The sequence below is a fragment of the Procambarus clarkii genome, chromosome 45 (assembly GCF_040958095.1).
Source record: "Procambarus clarkii isolate CNS0578487 chromosome 45, FALCON_Pclarkii_2.0, whole genome shotgun sequence".
Lineage (NCBI taxonomy): Eukaryota > Metazoa > Arthropoda > Malacostraca > Decapoda > Cambaridae > Procambarus > Procambarus clarkii.
In genome coordinates this window covers 8,321,033-8,333,432 of record NC_091194.1, presented here as the reverse complement: position 1 = coordinate 8,333,432, position 12,400 = coordinate 8,321,033, and the positions used below count along the sequence as shown (strand labels likewise).

Here is a 12,400-nt window from a genome sequence, read left to right as displayed (position 1 = left end):
TATGTGCCTCTAACTCTTTCCACTACCACCCACAAGATGAATATGGGGTGCATAATAAGTATATTAAACTAATTTTAAGCAAAGCACAGGAACGTAGTATACCATACAAATTGATTGATTGAATTATAATGACCCGAAATGGATGACAAAGGATTTGAAGAACCTTATAGACAGAAAGAGAGCTTGGCACAATAGAATTAAGAATGGAGAAGTCAAATAATAGTTAAAGAGAGATAAGGAGGGCAAAAAGAAACTATGAAGTTCGCCTAGCAGGGCAGGCAATGACAAATCCTAAAGGTTTGTTTCAATTATATCTAACAAAGATTAGGGAAAGGATAGCCCATTAAAAACTGAGACAGGTCAGATAACTGACACTGACGTAGAGATGAGCAGTATTTTAAATAAATATTTTATCTGTATTTACTAAAGAGGAACTTAACATTATGCCTTCAGCCGAACAGGTCTATGTTGGTGGGGAAGCCATATTTAATAAATCATTAGTCAGAGTGCCAGAGTCGTGGAAGGTAATTGCTAATGTGGTATCAATTTTCAAGAAAGGAGATTTATCACTGGCGTCAAACAATAAGCCAATTAGCTTAACGCCTATTGTAGAAAAGTTGCTTGAATCGATAATTTAGTGGCTAGCCGCTAAACCATGTTTATGCACACTATGTTTCTAAGTTTAATACCAATTTTCTGCAATATTTTTTTTTATTAAATTACTTCCATTAGTTGTGGTGTGTGGCCCTCATGACAACACGAATGTGGCCCTTGGGAGGGACCCTCAGTTTGAACTCTACGTGGGATCTTAGAGGCGGCGGGTGCTCAAAGATAAGATAAACCTCGTTCCTACCATGAGAACGTTATCACCTGGAGTTTATGATAAATTTTTGTTATAATTTCCGTTGTCAAGGACAGAAAATTTCTATATACTTTAGCTAACCGAGGCTTCTTTAGGCCCGGGCCTTCTCCAGGATGCAACCCACAACTGTTACCTATATTCCCAGATACTTAGGGAATAGGCTATAGGTGAACGAAAACGTACCCAATCATTTCTGTCCGGTGCTACAGGACCCATTTTCGTACACCGCCAAACAAGTTATTCACACCTGAATGACAATTTCAGTTCATTATACGTCCCAGCCTTCCGTCGGGCCGAGCACGGACGGTGAGGGCCGACCAATGTTGTGGGGCAGGGTTGCCAGATTGGGCTACAAGTAGCGAACTGGGCTACTTTTGAGAGCCCCGCGCTCCCAAATTTTTAATTTCGCTACTTGCTACTTTTTGGGCTAATTTAAAAGCAAGTTGGGCTAATTTGGGCTATTAATGTTAAGCAACTCAATGATGATTATTTATGGTCAGATGTAACACAAACAAACACCCCGCGATAGCAGCCACAGAATGACAATTTAAATGCGAGCACAGCACGAGGTATATCCTTTTACGACCAAAGATCGTATTCACTCCAAAAAAATCTTCCACTTACGGGCTATTCATGCTTGTGCCACCTCTTGGGTAGCTTAATCTTCATCAATCAATCACAAACAAGGAACAACGATTTCAAGTTCAACAAGCCACAACTTAGGACAGAAAACAGGAGATTATTTTTTCACCCATGTGGGGCATAACAGTGCACAACTACCAAATCATCAACATTATCTTGGAGTCAGAATCCACCAATCACTGATAGTTGTACAACAAGTGGAAGCTGCAGTTATAAATGCAAACCAAATCCTTTGGAATAGTCAAACGAAATTTTGACGAAGGAAAAGGTAGATATACAACTGTATAAATCTCTGGTGTACTTCCACTTGATTATTATAAAGACATATCTGCTTTGGAGAAAGTTCAACACCGGGCGACTAAAATCTTTCCCGAACTAAGTCGACTTTCATACCAGGGACGGTTGAGAGCCACAGGGCTCCATTCCCTTGAGAATGGTCCAGAACGGACCGAAACGTTGTCGTCCCTTCACTTTCTAGTGTGTGGTTTGGGCAACATATTTCAGCCACGTTATTGAGACTCCTTGTCTGCAGGTGTTTGTTTGCTAGGCCAGTATAGGTACACAACTGGTCGGATTCTGGTTACACGCGGACACGAGACAATTCGGCTAAACTCATTTTCTGTTTTAAATCCGGATGTACTGTTATGCTAGGCTGTATTAGGTTATGTTATTAAGGTTAGGCTGCATTGGGCTCGGTTGAATTAGATTGGTTTGATTTTGTTACGTTAGGTTGGGTTGAGCTATGTCAGTCAGGTTTCAAAATTCAAAATTCCACTACGCCACGGAGCGCCAATCCTTAACTGTTCACCCAGCAGATAATAGATTGTTAAACGATTTGGCGGGTCGTATTCCGGGAAAAAAATTAGGATTAAGGACCTTCCCGAAACGCTATACGTGCTAGTGGCTTTACAAGAATTTAAAAACTCTTTTTTATATATAAATAAAAAAAAATAAAAATAAATCCGCCGACGAATCTCCGTGGTGTAGTGGTAAGACACTAACTAGCCTGGCGTTCCGCGAGCGCTTTGTCATAGGCTCGTATCCTGGTCGGGGAGGATTTACTGGGCGCAAATCCTTAACTATGGCCTCTGTTTAACTCAACAGTAAAATGTGTACTTGGTTGTAACAACGATTCTTCGCGGCGGGGATCGTATTCCAGGGACCTGCCCGAAACGCTACGCGTACTAGTGGCTGTACAAGAATGTAACAACTCTAGGCCATAGGTTAACCTAACCTATCTTTATAGGTTAGGTTGGGTTAGGTAGCTGAAAAAGATAGGTTAGGTAGTCGAAAAACAATTCATGAAATCTTGGCTTATTAGGCAAATCGGGCCTTGCATAGTAGGCTGAGAAGTGCGTTCTGGCTACTAGGTACGACATTATATATATATATATATATATATATATATATATATATATATATATATATATATATATATATATATATATCTATATATATATATATATATATATATATATATATATATATATATATATATATATATATATATATATATATATATATATATTATATATGTGTGTGTGTGTGCAGAAATAATATTAATAAAACAATTAACATCGTGTAGTGTACTCTATATATCAAAATATATTACTTTGAAACCCGTATCAGTCACTAAACAAAAAATTGGGCTACTCTTATTACAAATTCGCTACTTCAGCTCGCTACTTTCAGCAATTTGGATCGGGCAACCCTGTTTTTGGGTGTAGACGGGGAGAGAATACGTGCTGGGGAGGGAGGGTGTGGGAAAGACAGTCTCCGTGGTGTAGTGGTAAGACACTCGCCTGGCGTTCCGCGAGCGCTATGTCATGGGTTCGTATCCTGGCCGGGGAGGATTTACTGGGCGCAATTCCTTAACTGTAGCCTCTGTTTAACGCAACAGTAAAATGTGTACTTGGATGAAAAAACGATTCTTCGCGGCAGGGGATCGTATTCCAGGGACCATAGGATTAAGGACTTGCCCGAAACGCTACGCGTACTAGTGGCTGTACATGAATGTAACAACTCTTGTATATATCTCAAAAAAAAAAAAAAAAGATCTTTATACCGCATCGACCCGGGAACCGCCGGGTGCCCAGCTAGCTATGCTATAAATGATTACTGATATTGCAACAAGTTTATCAAACTAACTTAACTAAATGAGTTGTGGAGTTCAGTTCCCGAGCCCCTGAACCCGGCTCTCCTGTAACTTTTTCCATTAGCGTCCACGGGAAGGGTATGGGGTGCAGAGTAAATGAACACATGTTTAACATACCCTAAAATTCATTATAAAAAGCTTCGACATACAGTATTTGTTTCTAAGGTGTTGCTACACGTTTATAATAAGAACTTTCACAAGAAAATTTCAGTTACTAATAATTTATTCACAAGGTACAATGGGTTGGTGAGATTACATAAGATTGGTATTTGTACATTCTTGCAAAGCCACTAACACGAATAGCGTTTCGGACAGGTCCTTAATCTAACATCAAGATGAAAAGGTACAGTGTAGCAAGATTTTATATCAAGAAATAACTACAATATAAATTGACAATGGTGATTTCAGTGGTATATATGTTTTAAGTATTAACATTGTACAGTACTGTTCTGCCAATTTAAAACTCCTGTCACACACCCAATGTATATATTTATATAGAGAATAGAACATTACTATTTGCATATTATTTGTCAATATTATACTGGATCAAAGGGCAACGCCCCCTGCAATCTCCTTGGATTTCCCAGGCATATGATACCTCCCTTCTTCATCCCGGCTCAGCAACACGAGAATATAGACTTTTTCTAACTATTTGTGCGTACTTTAAGAAGGTTTAGCGTTTTAATCGTAGATTTAAACATATATATGTGTAACTTCATAGCTGGTGCTGTGCAAATAGATAAAACTACATTTGTGATGATAAACAAACCAAAAACTAATATATTACTGATGACACATTTTACCTTGATATTGTAACAAAGCAAGGCAGTAGTTCAGAAATTTATGAATACTATAGACAAAAATAAAACAAAAAAAAGTTAAAAATATCAATAAATACGACATGCAGAGCTAAATTTGCTAAGCATCAGGCAAATGTACGACAAAATCTCAGTCGAGTAAGAAGCCGGAAAAAGTGTCGTACAGCAACGCAATATAAACAAAGAACACCGGGACGAGGCGATGAGAGGGGCGTCTGTGAGTAATCTCAAAGGAGTTATTCGGGAGTTTTAAGTCACATTTAAATCTGGAAATTAACCTTATTGCTTATATATTATATTGATATAATATATTATATTAGTATAACATTTATACCAACCGTATAAATTGGTATTAATAAAGTTATATTTCTTGTTAATTGTTACAAGAGTTGTATTGGATAAATATCAGTTGCTATGGTAATGCCGCATATAATTCAGTATTAACTATATTAATTTTTGTATTCGTTTTAATATATTTTATAAGATCACTATTCACAGTGAAGTGTAGTGGTAGTACGAGTGCATACACAGTATGGTGTGTGTATATTTATACACTATGCATATCCTGTTTGGAAAAATAAAGTTCATGGAATGTCCACATTTCCTGCCCCCTAGCCTCGCAAGGGCAAGATTGTGCTCACATGACCGGTATGATACAGTACCGGCACACCATTATACTTGCTTGTTTTTTTTTATTTTACCCGGTTTCTTTGGCTTTGATTTATTTTACTTGGGTATTTACTCTGATTTGTAATTATTTTACCTACTTTGACAAACTTGTGTAGTTTGGCTTGCTTGTTACAGTCAACTTATTAATATCCACATTTTGTCACGAGATCTTATTTATTTATTTATTTATGCATATACAAGAAGGTACATTGGGAATGTGAGGACACATAATATGGTAATTACAGTCTTGTAAAGCCACTAGTACGCGCAGCGTTTCGGGCAGGAAATCTTGATTTTGTATTGGGTCCTGGAAGCTTTTATAACAGTGTTTTAAGTAATGTAGCTCTAGAAAAGGTTTAACTCGTGAGCATTTCTCAGAAAATACATGTATACAGAAGTGTATTTCAAATTGACCAAACATTTCAATAAATTTTTTGCAAGATTTTCTTTAATAATTTGGTTTTCCAGATTGACATCACAATGGGGACATTGACTGCCATAACCCTAGGCCTAGTGTTTCTGGTGTTGGGAGTTCAGTCAAAGGACAATACATGGGGAGGCCTCTATCCTCGGGAATCTGCGAGTCGGGAAGTGCGTTCCCTAGATGGGTTGTGGAACTTCAGGCTTTCACCACTGCAGGACCCAGATAAAGGTTTCCGAGAGGAGTGGTATGCCCAGCCCCTCAGCAAGGTGTGTTTAAACAGTATGCTTATGTCTTGGTTGGTTATATAAGATTTTACTATAGTATCTTTAATGAGTGATGTGCAAAGTTCTGTAATGATGTATATTTCACACTTGACTCAAATATGAAAATACCGAGCGGTAATGCATACACAATCATGCCAATATAAATGTTATCTCCCATAGTTGTGTAAAGAAGTTCCTCAATGGTCTCTCTTCCCTTATCAGCTTGACTTATCACATGTACACCACTGCCTACTTGCTACACACCAAGTGTATTTATTTAACACAGATGCCACCCACAAGTTGCACCTGCAAAGGCCATTGACACACTGCCCCACATGAGTCTGGTGCCACACATTGGAAAAGGGGGTATTTACACAACTAAGAGCAAAGGGTCACAGTGAGAGAACCACCACCAGAGTGGCAAGACATTATGAGAGAAGTCCCACTATTAAATTATAGGGCCAACACTATGCAAGATTATTCTAAAAAAACAAAATCTTGCAGAGTGTATGGCTTGTTAATTAAAATGAACTGAGTACAAATAGCTAGAAGGTGGAGTGATGCAATTACTTCTGGGCAATTACCTTAGGTAATTGCCCAGTAGAGAGTATTGTTTTGGTTTGGTTTTGAAAGGATATTGAAGCCACAAATACCTATGGATTAATATACAGGTATACAAATATTAAGCATCTCTTAAATGTATCACCAACAATGGTGCTAATATGTTGTCAGAGACTTTGAGCAGCAGCCAGAATGAGATTATGCAGTACCTGTATTGTGAGATTGTGCAGTATTCAGTCCAAAGCAGAAAAACAAATTTACACGAGATCAACACTACAGTATATACAACACAGCCTATCTATGAAGTAGATAGTTACTCTGGATAAACATATGCCAATTTATTATGAAGAAAATTTGTATAATTATGCCATTTTTGCATAACACTTTGCAAAAAGGGAATGGGGGAAAGATTTGCTGTCATTTGTGCCTATTTGAAATATTAACCAGGCACATAGATGTACTTCTCCCCTCCTCCTTCCTCACATTGTGAAGTATTATACAAAAAACACAAATGGCATAATTTGAATAATAGTGTGTACATCTTTTTTTTTTCCATTTTGAACAGCATTTCTATTTTTGTTTCCTGTATATAGACTGGTTCAGTGATATCAATGGCTGTTCCCAGCAGCTACAATGATGTGACGCAGGACAAGGCACTTCGAGACCACATTGGCTGGGCATGGTAGGTGAATGTGAACTTCCCATGACAGTACAGTAATACTGTTTGTTTTATATATTTTAAGTTATAAATGAAGAAGAAATGTACAGACTGCCTCAAAGCACTCAAAATGTACCCTCTAGATTAGAGACGAGAGAGAGATCATGATCTGTGCATGGGAAATGTTTGTACAAAATTCTCTAATCTACATCATCACTACCGAATCTATATCATCTGAGTTTCTACCGAGTTTCCTAATTTTGTTTGGTGGGGAAATGCATCAGGCTGGAAAAAAAAAGGACGGAAAACTAATGAAAATACGCTATAAAAGGCACCTGCCCATCTGCCTTTTCTGCCACATCACACAACACTGCAGCATCATATAAAAAGCAGTACAGTCGCACTTCAGTGGTATATCCACTGCTAGACTGCTTACAAGGTGTAAAGTGCTTCCGGCAAGATATTAAAATCGTCAAATATTCATTCTTGAATTGATCTGGCATAGTACATATAGTCCCTAGACACAATCACTCCACCCATACACCAGGCACACCCAGTCCACCCCCTGTCCACCTCAGGCACACCCAGTCCACCCCCTGTCCACCTCAGGCACACCCAGTCCACCCCCTGTCCACCTCAGGCACACCCAGTCCACCCCCTGTCCACCTCAGGCACACCCAGTCCACCCCCCTGTCCACCTCAGGCACACCCAGTCCACCCCCTGTCCACCTCAGGCACACCTAGTCCACCCCCTGTCCACCCCCTGTCCACCTCAGGCACACCTAGTCCACCCTCCCATCCCACTCCACCCAGTCCATTTCCACCCCAAACAGCTCATATTATTCTTTACTCCTTCTCGAACTGTGTTCAAACTCGATTACTACTTTCTTACTCAACATGCATGTTCAATGTCCTCTTTAAGCAGCCATGTCTAACAACCTGGTTGACCAAACCACTAACCAGGAGGCCTGGTCAGAGACCAGGCCACGGGGATATTGATCCTCTGAATCACCGCAAGGTAACCACAAGGTTACCACAAGGTTGGCCTTCCTCATCCTCATAACATAAAATTCACTTTCATCCATTCATTCTCCATTTAATCTTTTTAATATGACCAAATCATCTCGATAAACTCTCCGTACTTACAATTGACTGATTTTTATTCTTCACATCTTATTATAATATTTTCAATCCACAGTCTCGCATCTGTAATAAATTAGGCACTACTACTCCATGCAGCCCTGTAGCCACCTCTCTATCTTGTTTTCCAAACCACTACAGTACTTTCATTTCTTGATTTACTCTACTTCAATATTCACATAAAATCCTCTTGCCAATTACAGAGCCCAAGTTTTTAAACTCATTGACTGCTTCTAAGTCTTCTTTGTTTACCAAAATTTCACACACTGAAGTCCTAACTCTCTCTTCATCATTAATCACTTAACTTTTTGTCCATATTCACTTTTAGCAGTCTTGTTTCACACATGTTAATAAAACAACTAATCTGCATATATTCCTATCAATATATATATGCTAGAAGTGTATTATCTGTATACATTATATTTGATGTACAGTACAGTATGTCATTTACTTCCATTATGCACCAATGTCACACTTTTACTAGCATTGTTACCCTGACCTTTCTTACGAGCCCATCCATACGCAATATACAGTACAGTGGGGGCACACTACAACTGTGATGTACTCCTACAATAATTTTAAACCAGTTGGTCACCACACTCAAGTCTCACTTATACGTAACTTCCTGCATAAATGGCCATAACTTCCTGCATTAACTTCCTGAATGCTCTTCCCAACATTCAGTAACATTCAACCAATTCCATACACACGTAGTATTTTCCAATGACTTTCTATTCACTTTATCACATGGACTCTTCTTAATTGTATTCACCATATAACCTCTCTCGCATGCCTTCTCTACTGTGTTTGAATTCAAATATCTGCACAACCTCTTCCATGAAAAGGAATTTGTTCATTAATTAAATTCTCAGTTATCTTCTGTACTCTTCCACTTGCTAGTCTGCCACACTCTTTGCCAACTACATTTTGCAAACTAATGCCTCAATAGTTGTTACTAAGTCAGTCTTTATTTTATATAACAGTACAGTTACAGCCCATTTCAGTTGTCTTCTATGCTATCGAGACATTTTCCACACCCATTCAGTTTCTTTTTCTTCAATTTTATTATTTCTGCATATACTGTACCTCATCCATGCCTGCAGCATTCCCACATGTCAGCTTCTACACTGATGTACTTAATCTCTTCCATGGAAATACTTCCTGGCATTCTACCCTCATGAACTTTTCTTACACTAGGAAAACTAGTCATGTTCAAATTCACATTATTTCATCAATAAAACTAAAATTTTCCTTAATCTAACACAAAATATGGATTGGACTGAGATACACACAGTGCAAATAAACCAGAAGAGATGATGTATAAGCACAGTTAATGGAGTATTAAGAGGTCCAAGAATTTTTTTTTTTTTTTTTTTTTTTTGAGATATATACAAGAGTTGTTACATTCATGTACAGCCACTAGTACGCATAGCGTTTTGGGCAGGTCCCTGGAATACGATCCCCTGCCGCGAAGAATCGTTTTTTCATCCAAGTACACATTTTACTGTTGCGTTAAACAGAGGCTACAGTTAAGGAATTGCGCCCAGTAAATCCTCCCCGGCCAGGATACGAACCCATGACATAGCGCTCGCGGAACGCCAGGCGAGTGTCTTACCACTACACCACGGAGACTGTAATTGACCTACCTGAACACCAAAAAATACTCTTACAGTATTACCAGAACAAAGGTGTTAGTTTTTGAAAGGTAATTAGACACGAACTTGAATAGCCAAGCTGTATTGGTTACGTGGGCTTCTGGCCTACAAGCCTCACTGGTCAGGTTATCCCAGAATAAGGCCTGCCTCAGGCCGTGCTGTCAGAGTAGAAAACTTTGCAAAACTGCTACGGATAAACTACAGGCAATATAAACATATAATGCATGGGAAAATGCTAATAAAGAATTTTACAACAAATCATTTGGTGTTAAAAATATTATCCATTTCAAAGAATTGAATGGAGTTGGCTTAGTCTTTAAGATGTCTTGAAGGCCACAATAGAATATTCTGTATAAATAAAAATGCAATACTGTACATGTATAATTTAACTACTTATTTCTACTAGTACCACAGCAGAGATAATGTAGATAGTGAGAATTTAAATATTGATTGTAGTCATTAATATTCATTTCATTTACTGTACCTCAGTCTTGCAAGTTTTTTAATGCTTAGACTTCATACTGTATTTTATTTAAAAATAATGGAATATGCCTTTATTTTTTTTTATGCATAATTTTTTATCATTCTTCCATTTTAACATTAATTTGCTTTGGAAATGCATTCTGAAACGGTTAAAATTGTCTTTTGTTAGGTATGATCGTAAATTCTTCGTGCCTACAAGATGGCAGACAGACAAGCTAAGAGTTGTGTTACGTCTTGGATCTGCTCACTATAATTCAATTGTTGTAGGTATTTTATACATTTGTTTATAGATTTACATTGATTGGCCAAACTGATATGAGTGCCCCCATAGATTGTCTTTGTTCTTGACAACATGAGCACAATGTATGTCCAAGACAAATGCTTGCTTGCTTACCAAGTTCAACTTCAAAATTTACACAACAGAATAAACCCTTGCAATTTTCCATTTTTGAAAATATTAAGTATTAATGAGCCGAATTATTATTTTCAGTACCTCAATGGCATTTCTCTGACCTCACATGAGGGAGGCCACCTTCCCATTATGGCAGAGATAACCTCTGGTGTGGTGTATGGGAAGGAGAACCTCATCACTGTGGCCATCAACAATACACTCACGCCAGAAACCATACCCCAGGGCAGCATTACATATCACACCGATCAAACAAGGTAGAGAGTTCTCAAGTTAAGGATCAAAGGTTGTGAAATGAAAGTGAACGTGCCCCTTTATAGAAGCTGACACATGTTGAAAGTATTTTGTGAGTGAACTAAAGTTAGTTTAAAATTAAATGTGATACTATAGCATACAACTGCATCTGTTTCCATCTCCTCACAGAATGTACAGTAACGATAAACAAGTCGGGCAGCGATGCCTCGATTACTTTGTTTCCCATTGTCTTGGACAGGGATCCTGTTAGGTTTATCACAACTTCCTTAGGCAAACTGCTGACCTTTCCCAGGATGCATTCCACAACAATTGCCTAACTCCTGGGTACATATTTACTGCTAGATGAACAGATGCATCAGGTGCAAAGACACGTGCACAAAAGTCTTGTCCTGCATGGGAATCGAACCCAGGACTATTTGGTTGTGAACTGACTACAACAAATGGTAGACTCAATTTTTAGTTATCACATTCCATGTACAGAATGGGAATGGAGGTGTTCATGGTTTGGTAAATACTGTACAGTAGGTGTATGAGAAACTCTGTGGAACAGGATGGAGGGATTGTATCAGCATCCTGGGGTGAAGCAGGATGCTGGTACAATCCCGCTGTCCTAGTCCAAAGATTTTCTCGTAGTACATTATTGCATCTTCAAATATTTGAATTCAATATGTTTTATATCTTTCAGAAATTTCTAAGCTAGCAGGATTCATGTGAGATTTTTATATAGCTTTGACCAACTGTGTACAGTTTAACATTTATTTGTAATGAGAAATATAGTACAGTCAGAATCCCATTTTATTATTGTGAACCATTGATCTGGCAATTGGGTAAAAAAAATTACTGGTAATATTGTTGAATTTTATATCTAATATGGATTTATATTAGATTATTACTTGATACAGTAATTATATACATTACAAAATTTGTGAAATCATTTATGTGAATGTAAATAGTAATTGTGGTAATATTTGGTGTAATGGTGAGGGAAGGGCTTAGTGGCACAGCACATACAATATAGTACTGTACTTGTCTTTTTGTAAACATTCCAAGTTTAAGAATAATGGTGCTATATTGTATACATATGTATAGTGTAACTCATCCACACTAGACTCTAGTTACGTTTTAAAAGTACAAGTGTGTGTGAATAATTTGCCCATATTCCGCAGATATCCTCCGGGATACTTTACACAGTCATACAACTTCGACTTCACAAACTATGCTGGTCTACACCGTCCCGTCTATATTTACACAACACCACAGACGTATGTTGATGACATCTCGGTGACCACAGATATTAATGGTACAGATGGTAAGTGCATTGTATTTATTAGGATTAACCAAATACTGTAAGAAAATATGGATATTTTTTAGTTTACGTTATTAAGCAAGTGTTTCTTGCGAGTGGT

General features: G+C 38.0%; 1 protein-coding gene across 7 annotated transcripts in view; it reads left to right on the top strand.

The window, feature by feature from the left end:
- The first annotated feature begins 4,603 nt into the window (after positions 1-4,603).
- LOC123770071 (beta-glucuronidase) overlaps positions 4,604-12,400 on the top strand; it is a 27,736-nt gene continuing 19,939 nt past the window's right edge. For 3 of the 7 annotated variants that reach the window (XM_045761736.2, XM_045761737.2, XM_069301341.1), the window contains exons 1-6: positions 4,604-4,694; positions 5,615-5,836; positions 6,988-7,076; positions 10,500-10,593; positions 10,821-10,996; positions 12,161-12,303. In XM_045761736.2, the coding sequence (XP_045617692.2) occupies positions 4,680-4,694; positions 5,615-5,836; positions 6,988-7,076; positions 10,500-10,593; positions 10,821-10,996; positions 12,161-12,303 (739 nt within the window). In that variant the 5' untranslated portion in view covers positions 4,604-4,679. Of the gene's footprint in view, positions 4,695-5,614; positions 5,837-6,987; positions 7,077-10,499; positions 10,594-10,820; positions 10,997-12,160; positions 12,304-12,400 lie in introns of those variants that run through there. The other 4 variants (XM_045761735.2, XM_045761739.2, XM_045761740.2 and 1 more) reach the window with 3 other exon arrangements.